The sequence below is a fragment of the Arachis hypogaea genome, chromosome 12 (assembly GCF_003086295.3).
Source record: "Arachis hypogaea cultivar Tifrunner chromosome 12, arahy.Tifrunner.gnm2.J5K5, whole genome shotgun sequence".
Classification (NCBI taxonomy): Eukaryota; Viridiplantae; Streptophyta; class Magnoliopsida; order Fabales; family Fabaceae; genus Arachis; species Arachis hypogaea.
Window position 1 is genome coordinate 2,156,385 of NC_092047.1, and position 21,950 is coordinate 2,178,334.

A 21,950-nucleotide genomic window follows, 5' to 3' on the forward strand; every position below is an offset into this window, starting at 1 on the left:
TCTACATTAAATCGAAACTAAACTTGTACCCATGTAAAATGCTCTCTGTGTGACAAAGGTACCCTACGTGGCACTCCAACCCTCCAAAAACAGTGTACTTTTGTCACACAGAAGACATCTTGTGTGGATACAAATTTAACTTCGATTTAGTGTGGATACATATATCAGTATTTTCATCTTTTATGGGTACAAATGGTCATTTATTCAATTAAGAAGCCATGCAATTACACGTTAGAGTGATCATCATCAGTTAGTTAACACTTTTTTAGTTTTGTTTATAATATAACATTATTGGAGTGTTTCTCATCAAACCTTCAATCTAGACACCTATTCAATGTTCTCATTCTTTTAGCAAAGCACACTTTGTAATTGATTTTAATTCCCTTTAGGCCTTGAATAATGAAAAAAGCCTTCTGGGTTTTGGTAGGTTTTAGCTAAAGTTTCAAGCTTTATTGTTTGTTGTCTTTGAATAATATAGTAATTAATCAATGGAAGGAAGTGATACATACAGAGCAAGCAATACTTCAAGAACAAGAAGTTCAACACTTTGGAGAAACAGAACAGCCAGAGAGGTTTTCTCTAATGAAAGAGAAGAAGATGATGAAGAAGCTCTTAAATGGGCCTCACTTGAGAAGTTACCAACATATAATCGTTTGAGAAAGGGGTTATTAACCACATCTAGAGGTGTGGCTAATGAGATTGACATCACTGAACTTGGGTTCCAAGATAGGCAGAAGCTTCTAGATAGATTGATCAAGGTTACTGAAGAGGATAATGATAAGTTCTTGTTGAAGCTCCGAGAAAGAATTGATAGGTAATTTTGCAAAATCTCTACTCTTTTTTGTTCTAATAATCTTTTAAGGACATGAAACTATTGCATACAATTTTTCCAATTTCCCCTGTTTTCTCTAATTGGAAAGGATAATAGGTATATTCTAAAGAGAGTTAAGTGCAAATTCCTTTTGGGTATGTATTCAATTTGGTCCTCTAAATTAATTTGCATGGGAGGTGTAAATTAGTCTTATTTTTTCTCTTTGCATGTTTTTTCATCATGATTCTTATTTTTTACTCTTAAATTTATTAGAAATAATATTTGCACAATTTTTTTATATATTTTTATACTTTTTTTATAATTTTAAAAAATTATCTTCTTTTACTTTTTATCAACAATTTTTATTATTAAAAATAAAAAATATACAAAAAAAGATGTATATTAATTAGAATAAAAAAATATTTAATTATTAGTTAATTTTTTTATTTCTTTATCTATAGTTTTTTTCTATCATTTACCTTCATACTGAATATGGTCTAATTTTTATGCTAAAAATTATAGATTATCATGGAATAGATATTATGGAATGGATTAATAAAAAGATATTTGCATATGTAGTAAGTAATTATCTCATAATGTTTTATTATTTCTCCCTTTTTTGGTTGACTATTTCCTCTCTCCCTTTGTCATGTCTTTTCTTTTTTCATAATTTTTTTTGTTTGCTTGTTATATGTGTTATTTATTTTAGAGTTGGAATTGACATTCCAACAATTGAAGTTCGATTTGAGCACCTAAATGTTGAGGCTGAAGCTTATGTGGGGAGTAGAGCTATGCCTACTTTCATAAACTTTGCTACTAATCTAGTTGAGGTAAGACTTGTTAGGAAGATTAATTAATGTTGTGTTTTTTTTTATTTAATTAATTATTTTCTTAAGTGTTTCTTATGTCAAGAAATTAGTCACACATTAATCTTTAATAATTATCACTTGTGTGTTGTAGAGTGTTTTGACTTTTTTCCACATTCTCCCAAGCAAAAAGAAACAAGTGACTATCCTCAAAGATGTTAGTGGAATAATTAAACCTCGTAGGATGACATTGCTTCTTGGTCCTCCAAGTTCTGGAAAAACCACTCTACTTCTAGCTTTATCAGGAAAACTTGACCCAAGTCTCAAGGTAAAAATTAAGATTGTGTTTAGTTTGTATTTTTATTTTTTATATATATTTAAAATTTTATAAAAAATAAAATTTAAAAATTAAAATTATACTTTTTTTTTATAAATTTTTAAAAATAGAAAATATTAAAATAAAAACAAAACATAAAAATACGGACCAGACGTATCTTATCATTTTATTCTTCAATACATGCATTGAAGTGTTGGAGAAGTACTATATATATATGTTCAGTTTTAAGAAATTTAATTTATTTAGAAGAGATTAATAAATTCATATGAATATTGTTGGTTTCATGTAGTCCCAACTAATTGGACAAGCCCTAGTTGTTGTTTCTAGTAAATAAATTGAATTATCTAAATTAATTTAAAATTCTATTTATATACTGTAGTAAAATTAGTCATTAAAATTAATTATCAATATATTTGTTTATAAATACATAAGTGATTTAATTTATCTTTAATGTGTATTTATATTCTAATATATATTTTATATTAGTAATGTTTTTAATGACTAATTTTAATGTATACATAACATAGTCGAAATTAATTTATGGTTTAATTTTCTAGTAATTGTATGGACTAAGTTCTTTATTAAGCACTAATGCTCCAAAATTAAACCAAAATCCTTTGTAAAGGGTTTAGTTAAACATGTTATAAGAAAAGTAATATTTTGATTAATTTTTTCCCATCTAATTTTGGATGCCTATTATTAAATTTGGTCTAAAGGTATCTGGAAAAGTGAGTTATAATGGGCATGAAATGAATGAGTTTGTACCTCAAAGAACTGCTGCATATATTAGTCAATATGATGTTCATATTGGAGAAATGACTGTTAGAGAAACGTTGACTTTCTCAGCAAGGTGCCAAGGAGTTGGATCCCGTTATGGTTAGTTAATTTTAATTTGTAACCCGTTGTTTGTTTCTTCATCACATTAATTTTGTAGGGAGCTACTAAAAAAAATACCAAAAATATCTTTTTATAAAGATGTTTTATATAAAAGTGTAATTTATTTATTTAGTCACATTTTAAATAAAAACAACACTTTCACAATATATAAAATTTAACCCTACAATTCATCATCCAAAAATTAAAAAGAAGAATTTTCACATGAAGATAATTATAAAATCTTCATTGAAGTATCTACCAATTTTTTAACTACTTGTGTTTACTAAGTGTTTTGCAATAATAGAAAATACAGAAATAAAAACGAAAATAAGATTAAAAAATATGTCTTTATTTCTATTTTATTATCTCCAATTTTTAGGGTAAAAAAAAAGGACAAATTTAATTTCAAAATAAAAACATTTTATTTTTTTCTTTTTTTTATGTCATTCTCGAAATATATTTTTTATTTTTCAATATCTTTGTATTTGTCGCAAGACAATTAGTGTATATATATATATATATATATATATATATATATATATAATATAACTGGTTGTAACTTTTTGTGATCCACATTTGATAGACTTGCTATCTGAGTTGTCTAGAAGAGAGAAAGAAGCAAAGATTAAACCTGATGTTGATATTGATGTTTACATGAAGGTAAGAAAGAATCTATTACATAAAAAGAAATTTTTATATGAAATTAATGGATATAACATATACTTGGCATTTGGTTCTTCTAATAAACTAGGCAACTGCAACCGGAGGACACGAGGCAAGCTTAGTAACAGATTATGTACTAAAGGTAATAAGTAATAACACTAGAAATAGGAAAAGTTAAAAAAATTTGATGATTGGTTTGTTTGTGAAATTGTTTTTGTTTTACTATTCTAAAATAAAGGTAAATAATATTTTTTTTTTACCTTTTTTTATCTTAATAAAATGTAAAAAATTGAAAATAAAAATATAAATAAAATTTTCAATCCCGTTGTGTATAACAAATAATGTATTTTTGACACTAGTGTTTTTTAACAATTTAGTAATATTAGAGATTTAAAAAAAAATCAGAACCGGTCTTATTTAGTATTTATTAATTATAATAATAATTAATGCGATTATTTTTGGCTAATTTATCTATTTTTATTATATAAAAGTTGATATCAGCTTCTTATAGAATAAGTTTAAGTCATATTTCTCTTCTAATGATGCCACATCAGCAATTTTGATGATTTGACAAAACTTAAAAATCAACCAATCATCTTTTAGCAAAATATTTTTAAAAAAATTAAAAGAAAAACTCTTATTTATTATTATTCATTAAAACATAAGGTACTAATTAAATACAATAAATATACAATAAAAATGTCATAATAATAATTATAAAAATTTCAGTTTCAAATATTGAAATTCTACAATTTATACATGTTAATAATATATCTATCTTACTCTTTCAAATAAGTTTAAATTTGACATATTTTCTTACTAAATACCTTCGAATATATCATGATTATAAAATTAATTCAAAATTTTATATTATATTTTTGATATTTTTTATTCTCACTTATTTTTCTAAACAAAAATATATTCAAATTTGACACATCTCTTTACTATGTATATTTAAATATATTATGCTTATAAAATTAATATATTATATTTTTTGTATTTTTCATTCTTATTTTTTTTTCTTTAATTATTTGCAAGGCAAACAACACCATATATATAAGAAGACAAAGGATGACAAACTAAAGTAAATAGAAGTAACAAATGAAGATATAATTTTATACAACTCTAATATAAAAGGCCTGTGCCTTTTTTAAAAATAAATAAATTTAAATTTTTAAACTAATAAACTATATTTTAATTTATATTAAATAAAAATAACAAATAAAAATATAATTTTATACAACTCTAATATAAAAGGTTTGTATCTTTTTTAAAAATAAATAAATTCAATTTTTTAAACTAATAAACTATATTTTAATTTATATTATTTTTAGTTGAATAATTATATAGAATTATATACAAATTATCAAAAAAATATTCTGTAAAATAGTTTTAATATAAATAATTTAAATTTAATATTAATTTATATATTATCTAATCAATCTCTAAATAATATAACACTTTTAAAACACACTATATAATATAATTTAATAATCTCTCCGCGCATCGCGCACTCTAGTTATTTTTAGTTACCAATCATTTTTATAAGGAAAGTGATAGATAAATAATGACTATTTTGAACAACATAAACAACCACCAATCAAATAAAAATATACTACACCTTTAAATTATCCACCTAAATATTAATATTAAAATAATCATCCGTATATCTAGCAAAATGAATATTCGATATATCTATTGTTCACATTGTTTAGTATTTTCATTGTCTACCTATATTTTTCCTTTTTATGATTCAATACTATAAAGTATAAACTACAAGGTTATGAATGCAGATTTTGGGTTTGGATATCTGTGCCGATACAATTGTAGGGAACGGGATGTTGCGCGGTATATCGGGAGGACAACGAAAACGAGTTACAACGGGAGAAATGCTAGTTGGACCAACAAATGCTCTGTTCATGGATGAAATCTCAACTGGTTTGGATAGTTCCACAACTTTTCAGATTGTGAACTCTTTAAAGCAATATGTTCACATTCTTAACGGAACTGCGTTGATCTCTTTGCTACAACCGGCACCGGAGACTTACGAACTTTTCGATGACATTGTTTTAATCTCTGATGGTGAAATTGTCTACCAAGGACCCCGTGAACATGTTCTTGATTTTTTTGAGTACGTGGGGTTTAAGTGCCCTGAGAGAAAAGCTGTTGCTGATTTCCTTCAAGAGGTAAGTCAAATGAATTATCTATTTTGGTTACTTTTATCTAATAATTAGCCCAATATTTGGCATTCATATCTTTCATAATAAAAAAAATGCTAGTTCTTTAAAGTGATTAAATCTCTAAAATTTACGTCATGCGTCGATTTAATTTCTAAAGTTTCCATTGTACTATTATTGTCCTTGAGATTGATTTATGGACACTATAGTGGTTCGTCAACTCCTCAACGAACCGAGTGATAAATTGGTACACCAATACTACGCTGGACACTAGTGAAATAATGTTGTTTCTTGTTTGTTTTTGACGTCCAATGTCCAATGATATATGTTGGCATTTAGAACAGTTTTTGCATTTATAAAAGGTGATACTACAATGAAGATTTTATAATTGTCTTCGTGTGAATATATTTTTTTTTTTACTTTTGAACGATGGATTGTATGGTTAGATTTTGATATTTATAAAAGTGTTGTTTTTGTTTAAAGTATGGCTAAATAAATAAACCACACTTTTAAACAAAACATTTTCATGAGAAGATATTTTTGCCATCTTCATTTAAGTAGTTCCCTTTATAAAATAGTGTCGCTTTTACTTTCGTTAGAGGCCAAAAGCAAACTACCTTGCTTTACCAGTATCTCAAGCGTGGCTCAGTTTGCTGAGTCATTATCGAAAAGGGGTCGAAGGACTCGTATAATAACCGAAAATCAATTTTAGAGACAATATTAATAATACAATTGGTATCTCAAAGACTAATAAATCAGTATATGGCGTGAATCTCAATAACTATTCTAGAGATTTAGTCTATTTTAAGTAAATTAGGTCTTGAAATCTTATCTATTATTTCTAAATTATGAAATAATTACCAAAAAGTCTTTATATATCTAAGTTATATATCATTTGTTATAGGTAACTTCTAAAAAAGATCAAGAACAATATTGGGCACGCAAAGATCAACCTTACAGATTCATAACCATTACTGAATTCGTGGAAGCGTTTCAGTCGTTCCACGTCGGCAGAAGAATGGGGGATGAGCTTGCAACTCCATTTGACAAGTCTTTGAATCACCCAGCTGCATTGACAACTAACAAGTATGGCATCAGCAAGAAGGAGTTGTTAAAGGCTAATTTTTCAAGAGAGTATTTGCTTATGAAAAGGAACTCTTTTGTTTACATCTTCAAGTTATTCCAGGTGATCACTTCAATTTACTTTATATGAATGAATCAATAGTTTGGATTTCACTTTTATTTTTTTTAAATGTTAAAATGTTTGGTTTTACTATACGCTATGAGAGAGGTGGCAAATAGCTTAGCAGCGGTTTGTGAAATCGCTGCACTATGTTAGTATGTTAGTTTTGTGGCTGTTTTAGCGGCTAATCTAGTGTAGTGTTAGTTTTATGGCTGTTTTAGCGGTTTATAAAATATTTTATATAGTTGTGCAATTATTCGTTTTTTAAATAATCATTCACATGATTAATAAAAAAATTATTTTTACCGATATAACATTACGTAATTAAATGCATGTGCAATTTTATTTTTTACTAACAGTGCATCTAATAAAAAATTCTTTTCATTACATGTTGTAGTCTGTGTACCAAAATCTTAGAAATGATTTTATAGAAAATACTACTAAGGCTGATTGGTCTAATGTGCTTCATAGTGTTAGCATTTCTAATTTTCGGAATAAGGCAGATATTTGTATGATTGAAAGCTTTCAACAATTTACCTCCTGAAAAGAAACTCTTGACTGCACTAATTACATCCTTCTGAATTAGCTCCCAATAAAATTGAAAAAACTTTCCTGTAAACCCATCATCTCCCGGAGCTGAAAATGGATTAATAGAAAACACTGCTGCTTTAATTTCACTATCTGTTACTGTTCTAGTGAGCATTCGGTTTGTGCGAGCATCTACCTTCGTAGGAATTTCTTCTAAAATTTCCGTAGGTTCCCTTGGGTTGTCAGAAGTAAATAGATTAACAAAATATTCCTGAGCTACAGCCGCAATACCTTGTTGATCAGAGGCCACATTACCACTGTCATCTACAACATGTAATGAATCAGGTGATAAGTGATACTCAGAGCGCTTTTATTAGAGGAAGATTGATTAGCGATAATATTTTAATTGCGCATGAGTTTATGCATTTTCTGAAGAATAAGAGTTATGGAGACTATGAATTGGCTCTAAAACTTGATATGAGCAAGGCTTATGACAGGGTTGAGTGGACTTTTGTGTGGGAGATTATGAGCAAGATGGGATTTTGCAAAAAGTGGATGGATTGGATCAAAGAGTGTGTGACAACGGTTTCTTACTCTGTTACTGTGGAAGGTCAACCTCATGGTTTTTTTAAACCATGTAGAGGATTACGTCAGGGTGATCCTCTCTCCCCCTATCTATTTTTGTTCTGTGCAGAGGGTTTTTCCCGTCTACTCCACAGAGGAGAACGGAGGCTAGAATTTTCTGGTTTGAGACTGAACCCCAGATGCCCTAAGGTCAGTCATTTATTCTTTGCAGATGATTCTATTTTGTTCAGTAAGGCGACAATGAAAGATTGCGAAAGTTTACTAAAGTTGTTTAGAGACTATGAAGAAGTGAGTGGTCAGGTGATAAATTTAGATAAGTCTTCTGTTTTTTTTAGCAAGAACACTCCCCTATCAGTCCGTGATCAGCTAGCTGTCCTGTTGTCTATACCACATGTTGGCTGCCAGAACAAGTATTTAGGCCTTCCAGCAGTGGTCAATAGATCAAAAAAAGAGACATTTAACTTCGTCAAAGACAAGGTTTTGCAAAAACTACAGCATTGGAAGCGAGCTTTGCTGTCAGCTAGTGGCAGAGAGGTTTTAATAAAAGCAGTGGCAACTGCAGTGCCTCTATACACACTGAGCTGCTTTAAACTCCCCGAGACACTATTAGAGGACATCCAAAAGTCAATAATGCAATTTTTCTGGGGCCAAAAGAACGCAGAGAGGAAGATGCAGTGGATTAATTGGCGGATTGCTTGTAGACCAAAGAACCAAGGTGGTCTGAATTTTAAGGATCTCAGGGCTTTTAACTTGGCAATGTTAGGAAAACAGGGATGGAGGCTGATCTCTCGACCTCACTCTCTAATTTACAAGGTCTATCAAAGCAGATATTTTAAATTTTCAACCTTTCTACGCGCAGAAACAGGTAATAATCCATCTTGGGGCTGGAAAAGTGTTCTGGAAGGTAGAAAAGTTTTGGAGAAAGGCATTTTTTGGAAGATTGGACGGGGACATTCAGTTAAAATCTTAGAGGACAACTGGATAAAGCAAATTCAACCAAATGAAATTCAAATTATCAACCATTCACACAATCACCCGATTTGGGTTTCTGAACTACTCCTACCAGATCAAAATTGGAATCAAGAGCTAATCACCTCAACATTCACACAAAAAGTAGCGCAGGCAATCATGAACACAGGCATCAGAACAACAGAAGATATCGTTACCTGGAGTAAAGAGAAGAATGAATGCTACTCGGTTGCCTCTGGATATACGTTGGCCTTTCAGTTCTACCATGCACCAGTTGAATTTTTGCCAGAACAACGTAGAAGAAGAGAAGTCTGGAGTTCAATTTGGAAGTTAAAATGCCAGCCCAAAATTAAAATGTTTCTATGGAAAGTAATGCATGAAGGCTTACCAGTTAAAGAAAGATTGCACTCTAGAATCCAAATGGTGAACCCAATCTGTAATCGTTGTGATGCTACAGTAGAATCAATTCTCCATTGTCTCACCCAGTGTCCGGAATCAGAGAATGCTTGGAAAATAGCAAACCTTCCCTGGACAAACCAAGAAACAGAAACATGGAGATGGTGGTTATGGCTCCAAGAACAACTCAAAGAGTGTAGGCAGATGCAAAAAGAAACTCATTTGGCAGCAATACTAACCTGGCAGATTTGGAAGATGAGGAACTTGAGAATTTTTGAAGCCAAAGTCATTTCTCCTCAAGAAGTAGTAGCTATTGCAAGATCCGAAACTTTGGAAGCAGTGACTCACCTCCATTGATGAAGCTCCAAGAACGACACTCCTTCTCCAAAAACTCTTCCTTTTTCACTTTACCCTTTTCAAGTTCTATGTCTTAATGAGGAGATAACATCTAATACTTTTACTTAGTTGGGGAATTCCCATTTCTCTGTTGCTGTAAGCCCAAAATAGACCTTTTATTTTATTACACCAATAAAATTTGTCTTTTAGAAAAAAAAAATAAAAAATAAAAAATAAAAAATTCTTTTGATAACATTATATAAATTTGTTACGATAAATATAATTTAACAAAAGATTGTAATATGTCTCATCTTATAATAGCAATGAATATGTTGCACACTAGCATTTGATCTATCGTATAAGTATTTTAACTTATTACAAGGATTAAAATAATAAAAATTTTATTAGGACCAAAATAAAATTCACTAATTTTATATAACTAAAACTTATTTAAGTTTTGATTGTATATATGATTATTTGGCATTCATGTTAACTCTTTCTCCTTCTTCTTCTTTTTTTTTTTTTTTTTTTTTGGGCAGCTTACTCTCATTGCCATAATTGAAATGACACTGTTCCTACGAACTAAGATGCATCGAGAATCAGTTTATGATGGAATTGTTTATTCCGGTGCTCTATTTTTCTCAGTAGTAATGATTATGTTCAATGGAATGGCTGAGATTTCAATGACCATTGCAAAGCTTCCTGTGTACTACAAGCAACGGGATAATCTATTCTACCCTCCATGGGCATGTGCTATACCTAATTGGATCCTTAGGATCCCACTTTCACTTTTGGAAGTTGCTGATTGGATAATTCTCACATATTATGTCATTGGATATGATCCAAATGTTTGTAGGTAAAAAGCTATCAACAAAGTAGGCATTATTAATTACTTAGATAATACTATGGTAAAAAATAAAATTTTAATAAAAAATAAAAATGATATTTTTTAATAAAAAAATTTACCAAAAAATATTTATCATATATAATAACATTTTTTTTTAAATTTAAAAAAATTATTCATTCTTCACTCAATTTTACTCTTCATAAAAAAATTCTCCTATTATTTTTTCAAAAATATTTAATAAAAAAAAAATTAGCCAAAAACAGTCATAAATTGTCTTATTTAGCATTTATTAATTGTTGCAACAATTAGTGAATACTAAATAAGATAAGTTCTGGCTGTTTTTTTTGTCTGTCTAGCATTACCCTATTTTTATTGGAACATTGTGAATCCAAAAGTGGAGCTTTCTAGGAAAGATCCGGCTCATAGAGAAGAAGGAGGCAATGACCTCCCAAACTTCTTTTTTATATATATATAATTATATATAAATTTTAGTATAATCTTTTTAGAATTTTAATTTTAATTTGTTTTATTATGACATTATTTTTTATTCTTTCTGAAATTTAACCTAACTCTGTCACGTGTGGATCAATATTGGATAAAATAGTAGTCTGATAGTAATTTAGCGAAACAAAAAGATAAATATTTTTTTATTTGCACATATTTTATCTACTTTTTTCTCTCTTTTTTTGTCTCTGGTAACAAACACTCTTTTTTGTTCTTATTTGCTTTGTAGCTATAGTGTAGTGTAACTTATGGTGTGATGAGGCTTCATTATGTTGTTTATGCAGATTCTTGAAGCAATACCTGGTGCTATTTCTGACAAGCCAAATGGCTTCTAGTTTATTCCGAGCAATCGCCGCAATAGGCAGGAATCTGATCGTCGCAAACACATTTGGATCATTGGCACTTCTTGCTTTTTTTGTATTGGGAGGCTTTGTTCTTTCAAGAAGTAAGTTTAGTTTTACATATTTACTAACATTTTAACATTATTTTTTGAATTTAATTTTGATATTATTATTCTAAAATAATTTTACACGTGTATTTAATTACATAACATTATATTAGTAATTTTTTTTTTATAATAACTACTTGAATAATTATAAAATATATATATATAATTAGATAACTGTATCAGTGTATTAAAATTAAATTCTTATATTTTTACCTTAAATTGTAAATCTTAAATTTTAAACCCTAAATTACCACAGTAATGAGAATTAAAAAGACAACTTACTAATATTAATGGATTAAAAATTTGTTTCATATACTTATACTATTTATATTAATTAGGCACATGAATTCCTTTGGAAAAAAAAGTAGGGTACAAGTATGGCTGGGGATATTATTATATTGTAAAAGTATAAATAAAAAATTGAATCTTAAAATCATAATAACTTAATTGAGTAAAATATTTAAATATACCTAATTAAAAGAACATTGTACTAATTTATTTCATTTGAGCATAAACTTTTTACTTATATATAATTTTTGGAACAGGCTTAAAAGTAATATTTATCATTAATATTTATTTTTAACATGCGAAATTATTTGACATATCAAGATAAGTACTATTATAGTCACCAAAAAGATAAGTACTATTATAATTATTTTAAACCACTATAATTTATAATATTTTACTTAGCTTATATTCACCGGCGAGCCACATATAGTGGCAAAAGGGACGATGACCCCTAATTTTAATTTTTTATATATAAATTATATGTAAATTTTAATTTAGTTTTTTTTTAAATTTTATTTTAGTCTTATTTTATTATGTAAATATTTTTAATTTTTCTCTAATATTTCATCTAATTTCGCCCCTACTTATATTCATGTCGAAATATATGTCATGCACCAGTTCGTTTTTAACAAAATTTTAAAATAAGTGTGTTCCAATATTCATTCTGTATTGAATCGTATCGTAAGTTCAATTTGATACTGATGATTCTTTCATTTGTTTGAGTAATGTAATAGAGGACATCAATGACGGGTGGATTTGGGGTTTTTGGATTTCACCAATGATGTATGCTCAAAATGCTATAATGGTTAATGAATTCCTTGGGAATAGTTGGAACAAGGTGATGGTAATTTCTTCTTGAACTATTATGGTTTAATTATTTTATGAATCTTTATAATTTTACTAAATTTTTAATTAAGTTTTTATATATATATTTTTAAATAAATCTCTATATCATATCAAATTTTATAATTAAATTTCTGTTATGACCAAAATATTAAAATTAATAAAATATTATGTTAAATAAAATAAATATATCTATCACTTAAATAAAAATTTTATTTTATTTAACTGAGTAATCAGCTGATTCCAATACTTTTGATATTATATGAAAATTTAATTAAAAAATATATATAAAAATCTAATTAAAAATTTAATAAAATGATGACAACCACCAAAATAATTAAACCGTAAACTATCAACTAACAATACTATTAGTTTAGAAATGAATTTAATTTGATGCCTAATTCATCATCATTTGCTCTTCAATTATATATAGTTCATCCCAAACTCAAACAAGACACTTGGAGTTCGATCACTAGAGGCTCGTGGATTCTTCACAAAAGCTTATTGGTATTGGATTGGAGTTGGAGCATTAATTGGATTTACATTCATTTTTAACATTGTATACATCCTGGCTCTTACGTACCTCAATTGTGAGTATCTAAATCCTTAATTTCTTTTTAAAAAATTTTGAGAGATAATAGAAAATTAGTTTAAAATAAAATAAATTTATTTTATTTTATATTTTTTAATTAATACTAAAAAAATTATATAATATTATATATAATAAATATATAATTATAAATATTATACATATATAAAATTATAAATAACATTATATTATTATTTCTCTAATATTATCGTTTTTTTATTTAAGATTCTTAATTAGAGTGATACTTTTATTAACATGTAGTCATGTATATGTTTTTTTTTTTTTTTTTTGGAGCAGCATTTGAGAAGCAACAAGCAACAATAATTGATGAGTCTGAGGGCAAAACAAGTAATGGCATAGCTCAAGAAGTTCAATTACCACGCATAGGTATCTACATTATTTAAATTAATCCCTTTGTCAAGAAAAAGGTATTTTTTATGGTTTAACATGCATATTAATTAGTAAATAATTGAAATTAATTAAATTATATCATTTTAAAAGAACTCTATTGTCTTGATAGAAGGCCTTTTTTTAGATTTGAAAATAATTAGCTAGGATAATCATGAAAAGAATTACTTATTATTACTACATTATTATTAAAGTTCTGAAATGATACGGATGTAGTTATATGTTGAATTACGAGCGATAAATTTTTTAAAGATGACCTAAACTATGTGCTATACATTGTTATTATTAGCTTTTACAAAACATCGATGACATTTTTATCTTTTTATAATTAAAATAATATTATTTTTATAAAATATCAGTGACATTTTATTTTTTATAATTAAAATAATATTTTTTTTATAAAACATTAATGACGTTTTATCTTTTGATAATTAAAAAATATTTTGTTATAAAACATTATCGACATTTTATACTACCATCATAATAATATAAAACACCAAAATAATTAAATATTTTTGTATTTTATATTAAAATTATTCATATGTAAAAATTTTAGCCTTTAAATGTTGACAAACTTTTGAATCGCCTTGTAGAAAGTTCAACAAGAGTTAGTATTTCAAGCAATAGCAGCAATAATGGGAAGAAAAAAGGCATGGTTCTTCCTTTTGAGCCACATTCTATTACCTTTGACCAAATTGTATACTCCGTTGATATGCCTCAGGTAATAAGCGACTTTCAAATTTGTATTTAAAAATTGGATTCTAAACAATGTTGTTAAGGCAAGTTTGGTTAATTTTTTTTTTTGTTTTGTTTTATACTACCCCACCAATTAAATTAATTAGTCCTCTAAAAATAAAATCACAATGTTGACAATTTGCTCCGAAAAAAATATAATGTCCCTTTTTTTTTTTCAATCACAATAATCTTGAATAAGCTTTTGATTGCAAGTTGTTTTCAGTACTCTAGTTCAAAAAATAAGCCCAAAGTCTTCAAATTTTAATTGGCAGGAAATGAAGAATCAAGGTGTGGTAGAAGATAGGTTAGTGCTTCTAAAAGGTGTTAGTGGTGCATTTAGGCCTGGTGTTCTCACAGCTTTGATGGGTGTAAGTGGAGCCGGAAAAACTACTTTGATGGATGTTCTTGCCGGACGGAAAACCAGTGGATATATCGACGGAAGCATAAAAATTTCAGGATATCCTAAGAAGCAAGAAACATTTGCTAGAATTTCAGGTTATTGTGAGCAAACTGATATCCATTCTCCTCATGTTACTGTCTATGAATCCTTACTTTATTCAGCATGGCTTCGTTTACCCATTGAAGTTGATTCCAATACAAGAAAGGTATGCACTTATATGATTTTCGAGTTAATAATAGTCTTTAAAAGATATATATATATATATTTTTTCGTCAATTTAATTTTCCAAAAAATCAAATGCTTCAAATTAATTCTTAAAAAGTACAACAGTAAATCAAATTAGTTTTTCTACTAATTAGATAAGAGGAAGTATAGGGAGCCAATAGAATATTTGTATAATGTGTATAATATGGGTTTAGGGATGTTCGATTCAGTAGGATATCAGATATTTATTATCCCTGGTAACCGGATGGTTATTCTGAATAGTATGGGTATATTGTGTTTGAGAAATTAGTAGTATTTTATTTGGATATTCATTTTTTAACTCATATTAGGCCAAATAAATAGCCCATTATACACATTGTACAAATATTCAATTGACTCTCTAGCGAAATTCATTAGATAATGTGTAGCAAAATAATGATGACATGTGTCATTATCTATTTCATAGATATATTTTCTAAGAATCAGTTTAAGACATTTGAACTTTAGATGACCAAATTGATGTATGCTTAATACTTTAGGAATTATTTTAACTATTAATGCTATCTTTTTTTTTTACTTAATTAATATCTTTTTGTTAAAAATAAAATCAAAGTTTAAGTAACTTTACAAATTATGATAAATGGACGTTGTGAAATTAGAGATTGATGGGTTGTACTTTTTTATCTAGATGTTTATTGAGGAAGTCATGGAGCTTGTGGAATTGAACTTGTTGAGGAACTCGCTAGTTGGATTGGCTGGTGTAAGTGGACTCTCAACTGAACAACGCAAGAGATTAACTATAGCGGTTGAATTAGTGGCTAATCCATCCATAATTTTCATGGATGAGCCTACTTCCGGTTTAGATGCTAGAGCCGCCGCCATTGTTATGAGGACGGTTAGGAATACAGTTGACACCGGAAGAACAGTTGTTTGCACCATCCATCAACCAAGCATCGACATATTTGAAGCTTTCGATGAGGTGTATATAATATATTTATACAGAGATTGCTCGCATAAAGATATTTTTATGCAAAAAATGATAGATAAGATGCAAATACATGTTATATTAAGTATTTTAGTTAAATATATTATATTAAACTCTCCATTATTATTTTCATAGAGGTATAATCGACTTCACGTGAAGTTAATATCTGAGAGCTGTTAGATGATTTAACTAATTTGATTAAATTTTTATCTAACGGCTCTCAAGTATCAACTTCACGTGAAGTCGACTGCACCTGAGTTTTCACCATTTTTATATGACAATATCTTTGATAAGTGTACTTAAAGTTTGATATAATTATTGGAGAGTGCTAGGGGAACAATAAAAATTTTGAACAACATGAACAACCACCAATCAAATGAAAATACACTACACCCTAATTTAATGCTACTAATTAAATTTACTCTTTTAACCTTATTAATTCCCATTGTTTACACATTGTTCAAAATTTTTTTTTGTTACCTATATTTTTTCATAATTATTTTACCTGTCATGTTAGTTATTCTTATTGAAGCGTGGAGGACAAGAAATCTATGTTGGACCGTTGGGTCATCGTTCGAGCCAATTGATCAATTATTTTGAGGTGTGATGATGAAACTTAAATTCACTAATATTTTAGAATTAATTATGTGCACAATTCTTGATTCTAAAAACATCTCTTTTTCTAATATATTTCTATTGTCTAGAGCATTGATGGTGTTAGTAAAATCAAAGATGGTTATAACCCAGCAACTTGGATGTTAGAAGTTACAACTCCAGCACAAGAACTAAATCTAGGTGTTGGTTTTCATGAGATGTACAAAAATTCTGATTTGTACAGGTAAGCATGAGCTTTTTTTTTTCATAATAAATAAAGGGGAATCAAGATTATGAAAAATGCTTAGCATTATTATTATACATTGTTGATGATTCAGGAGGAATAAGAACCTCATAGCAGAATTGGGAAACCCTGCCCCTGCTTCAAAGGATCTATATTTTCAAACTCAATATTCGCAACCGTTTCTGGTTCAATGCCTAGCTTGCTTATGGAAACAACATTGGTCATATTGGCGCAATCCACCGTATACGGCGGTTCGATTTTTTGCCACCGTGCTCATATCCTTCATCTTTGGGACAATATTTTGGAAACTTGGAGACAAATAGTAAGTCAAATGCAAAGAAATATTAAACCTTACTTAGTACTTTAATTTTATAACTATATTAAATGTATACTAAAATTAGTTACTAATGTAGAATTTATATTGAAATATAAAATATATATTAGACTGATTTTGATTTAAAATAGTATTTTTGTTAATCTTATTATTACTTTTTTCTAAAGAAAATATTATTGATTAGACACTAATTTCATTTATTTGGTGACTTGTAGTTCAAGCAGCCAAGATATTTTCAATGCCATGGGTTCAATGTATGTTGCTGTTTTGTTCATAGGAATTCAGAATTCAGCCTCTGTACAACCAGTGGTAGCAATTGAAAGAGTTGTCTTTTATAGAGAAAGAGCTGCCGGAATGTATTCTGCTTTACCTTATGCAATTGCACAGGTAATGTTATCCACATTTTTTAAAAGAATATTATTGCGATAATTAACAAATGCTAAATAAAATAAGTTTTGGCTGTTTTTTTGTCTCCCTAGCATTACCCTATGTATATATATATATATAACTTAATTTTCATACATAACGTAAAAGATTTACATGAAGATTTAATGTTGTATTGTCGTATTAACAAAAATAATTAGTTTTTAAATTTGTAATTTAAAAAATTATTTAAACATATAAATTTAATTAGATGATAATATATATTTTTTTATATGATTAGTACATTAATATTAAATTTGTAAAAAACTCTTAATTTTAACGATTTTTTTGTAATTTTTTTATTTTATATACATTTAATATGACTGATTTTTATTTAGTTAATGATATATTTTGTGTATTTAATTGTTATAATGTGATAAGGTGATTATTTATATAATATTATTTTTATCTAAATATGATAAATAAAAATTGTTAATTAACTTGATAAATTTAACTGAATTACAATCTAATAATTTAATAATTTTTAATTATTATTTTTACGTGAAAAATAACTTCATATCAATAATTATCTTTTAATATTATGTATTTTAAGAATAATTTAAAATTAGTGAGACGTGATTGACTTTTAGTTAGAAATAACTAATGGACACTCATACCAAGGATTGGTAATATGTATTCTACCTATGGATACCTAACTCTACTCAATCCGATCGGATAGGATGGAATATGGGTAGAATTGAGAATTTTATTTTAATTTGTTTACATATAAATTATATATAAATTTTAGTTTAGTCCTCTTTAAAATTTTATTTTAGTCTTATCTTATTGAGTACATATTTTTTACTCCTTCTCTAATATTTCATCTAGTTCCATCCCTGTAGATAAGTTAGGATTGAGAGATTCTCAATCTACAAGTAGAGTAGGATTGAATTTAAAAAATTTTCAATCTGCAGAATTAAGATAAAGTCCAAACCCTATCTTACTCTATCCATTACCAACCTTACTCATATCCTAAAATTTTATAAAAATACCAAGAAAAGACACTTATTTTTTATCTACAACTTTAAAATGAAGAGTGAACTAGTATGTACCAAAACTTTAAATGAATTATTGTGCGTCTCTGTTAACATTTATCTAATAATAATAATAATAATAATAATAATAATAATAATGTGTATGTGATTATATTCAATTTTGTCACAGGTGATGATAGAACTACCTTATATTTTTGCCCAAGCTGTAACATACGGTGTGATAGTATATGCCATGATTGGATTCGAGTGGAATGTGAAGAAACTCTTTTGGTATATATTTTTTATGTATTTCACATTTTGCTACTTCACCTTCTATGGAATGATGGCTGTGGCAGCAACACCAAACCACCATATTGCTTCCATTCTGGCTGCTGCTTTTTATGGAATATGGAACGTCTTTTCAGGATTTGTCATTCCTCGTACAGTAAGTATTTCTAATATCCCAATGGATTAATTAATTAATTCCTTTTTTTAAATCTTTATAAAATTATTAAATATCTTTTTAAGAAAAAATGTGAAAGTAATATTGGTAATATACTAAATTGTTTCTATTCATTAGATATATAATCATTATTGTAACTTCTATTTATTTACTTAAACTTTTGAAATAAATAATTTTATAATATAATATCAAAACTTATATCACTAAAAAAGTTTTGAATTCCACTCTTGTTACTTTAATTCTTCTAAAATGAAAAAAAAAAATTAAAAAGAAAATAGAATCTATTCTTCATACTAAAAAAAATAGAAATAAAGAATTAAAAATCTAATTTTATAGAATATTTAACGTATTGTCTAAGATTTAAGACAAAATAAAAAAATTAATAAAAAAAAATCTAAACTCTGAATCCTAAGTCTATGATAATTAATGGTTATTTTTGTTATCATAATCGAGTTACAAGTCTTATTTTATCACTACTAACTTAATATTAAAAGCAAACAGATATCACAAACTCTAAAATGTTTGTACCATGACAAATAACTCCTAAAACAGAGTATCTTATCTATCTATATATAAATGAATTCAATCATGTATTCATGTGTATAATGATACTTGTTTTTGTTTTTATTATTATTTTTATTTCAGAGGATGCCAGTGTGGTGGAAGTGGTATTGTTGGGTATGTCCTGTGTCATGGACCTTATATGGATTGGTTGCATCACAATTTGGAGACATAACTCATGTAATGGAATCAGAACCAATTTCAGTGCAAGACTTCATAAGACTTTATTATGGTTTCAAGCATGATTTCATAGGAGTTTGTGCAATTATGGTTTCTGGATTTGCGGTGTTATTTGCGCTCATTTTTGCTGTTGCAATCAAGCTCTTTAACTTTCAAAAACGATAGATAGATACATGGGCCATTTCAATAGATCTTGAAGCACATGTTTTCATGCTTGTATTTTTTATTTTTTTTAAAAGGTATATTTGTATTTGTTATGTTCATGTACTACTAGACTTAGCTCCTCTTATTAAAATTTAAAGTTTCATTCATGAATTAAGTGTTTTTTTTGTACCGTTAATATATCAATGAATGTAATACCTATTATTGTACATCTATTAATAATTAAAAAAAAAATAAAGAATTGAAGGCAATAAGTCACAGATATTCGTAACACTTTTTCTATTGTTAATTTGATAAATAAAATCTGAAATTTAGCCTTTTACATTTTTTACTAGGTCCTTACTCACTTTCAGAGAGAAAAAATACAGACATACTAAAAGAGTATAAAACATCATAGTGCATCTTTTTTTTTTTATTTGTTGACTTCACTCTGTATTCTATTTAGCTTTTAATTGTTGACATATGTACCACGTGTTTGTAACTGTGTTTTATGATCAACTTATAGCCATGCTAATATAGGAGCCACCATATAATGGTCCTTTTAATTATTCTTGAAAGAAAATTGATGACCTGTCTCACTGGATTGTGTGTGTTAAGGTAGGCAGTGTTTAGTTGATGATGAGATATGAATATGGTGATATATGTTCGTTATTTGGTTTGGTGAGACACAAATTTTTTAAGAAGACGAGAGGATATGAATAGACACAGCGATACTAAATTTGTGTACTTTTAATTTAGTGATAACTAAGACATAATTTGTAAGATACTAATTTTTTATTCTTTTATTCTTATTTAATTTTTAAATTTTTAAAATTTGTCCTCCTATCTTTTCAAATTTTTTTTGAAAGAAAAGTAGTTTAGTCTTTTCTAAATATTTGTATGTCTTATTCATTATTTTTACCAAATACAATACATAAACATAAATATTTTATATCTATATTTTTAATGTCTATATTTTTGTATTTATGTCTCATTCTATACATCAACCAAACATAACCGTAATGAATAGTAACTTCTAGAATGTAGGTGCAATGGCAAATGAGTAATTGTAAGGCCAAAGATCCATTTTTTTGTGTGGGCCTTAATTGACAAAGACAAAAATTAAAAACAAAAATCTTAAATTACAGGATTTAGTTTCAAAACAAAATTAGAAATTTTAATATGATAAGTTTTTATTCACTTAATATGATAGAAAAAATTGAGATTTTACGTGAAATTAAAAAAGTATTAAGTATGTAAAATATAAAATTTTAATAAAATTTAAATCATAAAATCGTCAGATCTAATATAAATTTCGTAAAGTCAATTTACTTATTTAAAATCGTAATATCAAAAGATTTTAAAAGTTAAATTGAGATTCCAACTCTTATACTTAACACCATCATCCGTCAGTACTCTCTCTCTCACTCCCTCTCTCCCTCTCCCTCTCTCTCTCATAACAAAAGAGTCAACAGTAGAAACGTCTAGTTCTTCTCCATATTAAGGAGTTTCTCCATTATAGAGATTCACTAACACACATCAACTTGTAACCACACACTATCAGCAACAATATTACTCTGTGCAAATCAAGAGCAATGTCATATATGAAAGTGAGAGGAATTGAGAATACGGAGTCAATAGAAGGTAAAACAATTAGAATAAAAAAGCATGTACAACATGACTTTAAAAAAGACTTCTTGAATCTCATTGACAAACTCATAACTAAGAAAGAATTAAATTTGAAAGCATGCAGGAATGTTGTTTTGAGGATATAGGGTTATCCTGCGGAATTAGCTATCTCAGAAATTGAAAAAAATATACTTTTGATATGTTTCAAGAATAAGAAAAAAGGCAAGCATGTGCTAAAACGGTGGGCTTTAAAGCATTACAGGATATTTGCTAAACCTACAAGAATATATGAAGAGCCAATCAATATTTGCATAATTTTATGAATTTTTTGGTACAGATTCGTGGGGTGCCTACTTTAGAGTTAATAGAGAGATATATAAAAAATTATAGGAGACATGATGAAATTAGTTTTAGAGGTAGAGAATTCATGGAGAGATACTAAACTGATGAGAACTTTTTTAAGAGTTAAGGTAGCTCTAGATGATGCTA

At 27.6% G+C, this 21,950-nt stretch overlaps 1 protein-coding gene across 4 annotated transcripts; it reads left to right on the forward strand.

The window, feature by feature from the left end:
- The first annotated feature begins 488 nt into the window (after nucleotides 1-488).
- On the forward strand, nucleotides 489-20,015 carry LOC112729100 (pleiotropic drug resistance protein 1-like). 4 transcript variants are annotated; one of them, XM_025779461.3, is made up of 22 exons: nucleotides 489-814; nucleotides 1,521-1,641; nucleotides 1,772-1,945; nucleotides 2,671-2,830; nucleotides 3,414-3,490; nucleotides 3,582-3,635; nucleotides 5,287-5,679; nucleotides 6,575-6,856; nucleotides 10,207-10,523; nucleotides 11,303-11,463; nucleotides 12,489-12,592; nucleotides 13,031-13,187; nucleotides 13,484-13,573; nucleotides 14,188-14,315; nucleotides 14,602-14,934; nucleotides 15,622-15,912; nucleotides 16,436-16,519; nucleotides 16,623-16,756; nucleotides 16,851-17,078; nucleotides 17,306-17,477; nucleotides 18,678-18,932; nucleotides 19,596-20,015. In XM_025779461.3, the coding sequence occupies exons 1-22, from the start codon at nucleotides 489-491 to the stop codon at nucleotides 19,854-19,856; spliced, it is 4,302 nt and encodes a 1,433-aa protein (XP_025635246.1). In that variant the 3' UTR covers nucleotides 19,857-20,015. The 4 variants fall into 4 exon arrangements, with proteins under 4 accessions (XP_025635246.1, XP_025635247.1, XP_025635248.1 ...); XM_025779462.3 differs by having other exon boundaries at nucleotides 14,203-14,315; XM_025779463.3 differs by having other exon boundaries at nucleotides 13,484-13,540.
- Nucleotides 20,016-21,950: the final 1,935 nt, after the last annotated feature.

Coding starts and splice junctions, on each gene's coding strand:
- LOC112729100 (XM_025779461.3), top strand. CDS start 489: ATGGAAGGAAGTGATACATACAGAGCAAGCAATACTTCAAGAACAAGA. Junction 6,857..10,206: donor ACATCTTCAAGTTATTCCAG/GTGATCACTTCA, acceptor TTTTTTGGGCAG/CTTACTCTCATTGCCATAAT. Junction 18,933..19,595: donor GATTTGTCATTCCTCGTACA/GTAAGTATTTCT, acceptor TTTTTATTTCAG/AGGATGCCAGTGTGGTGGAA.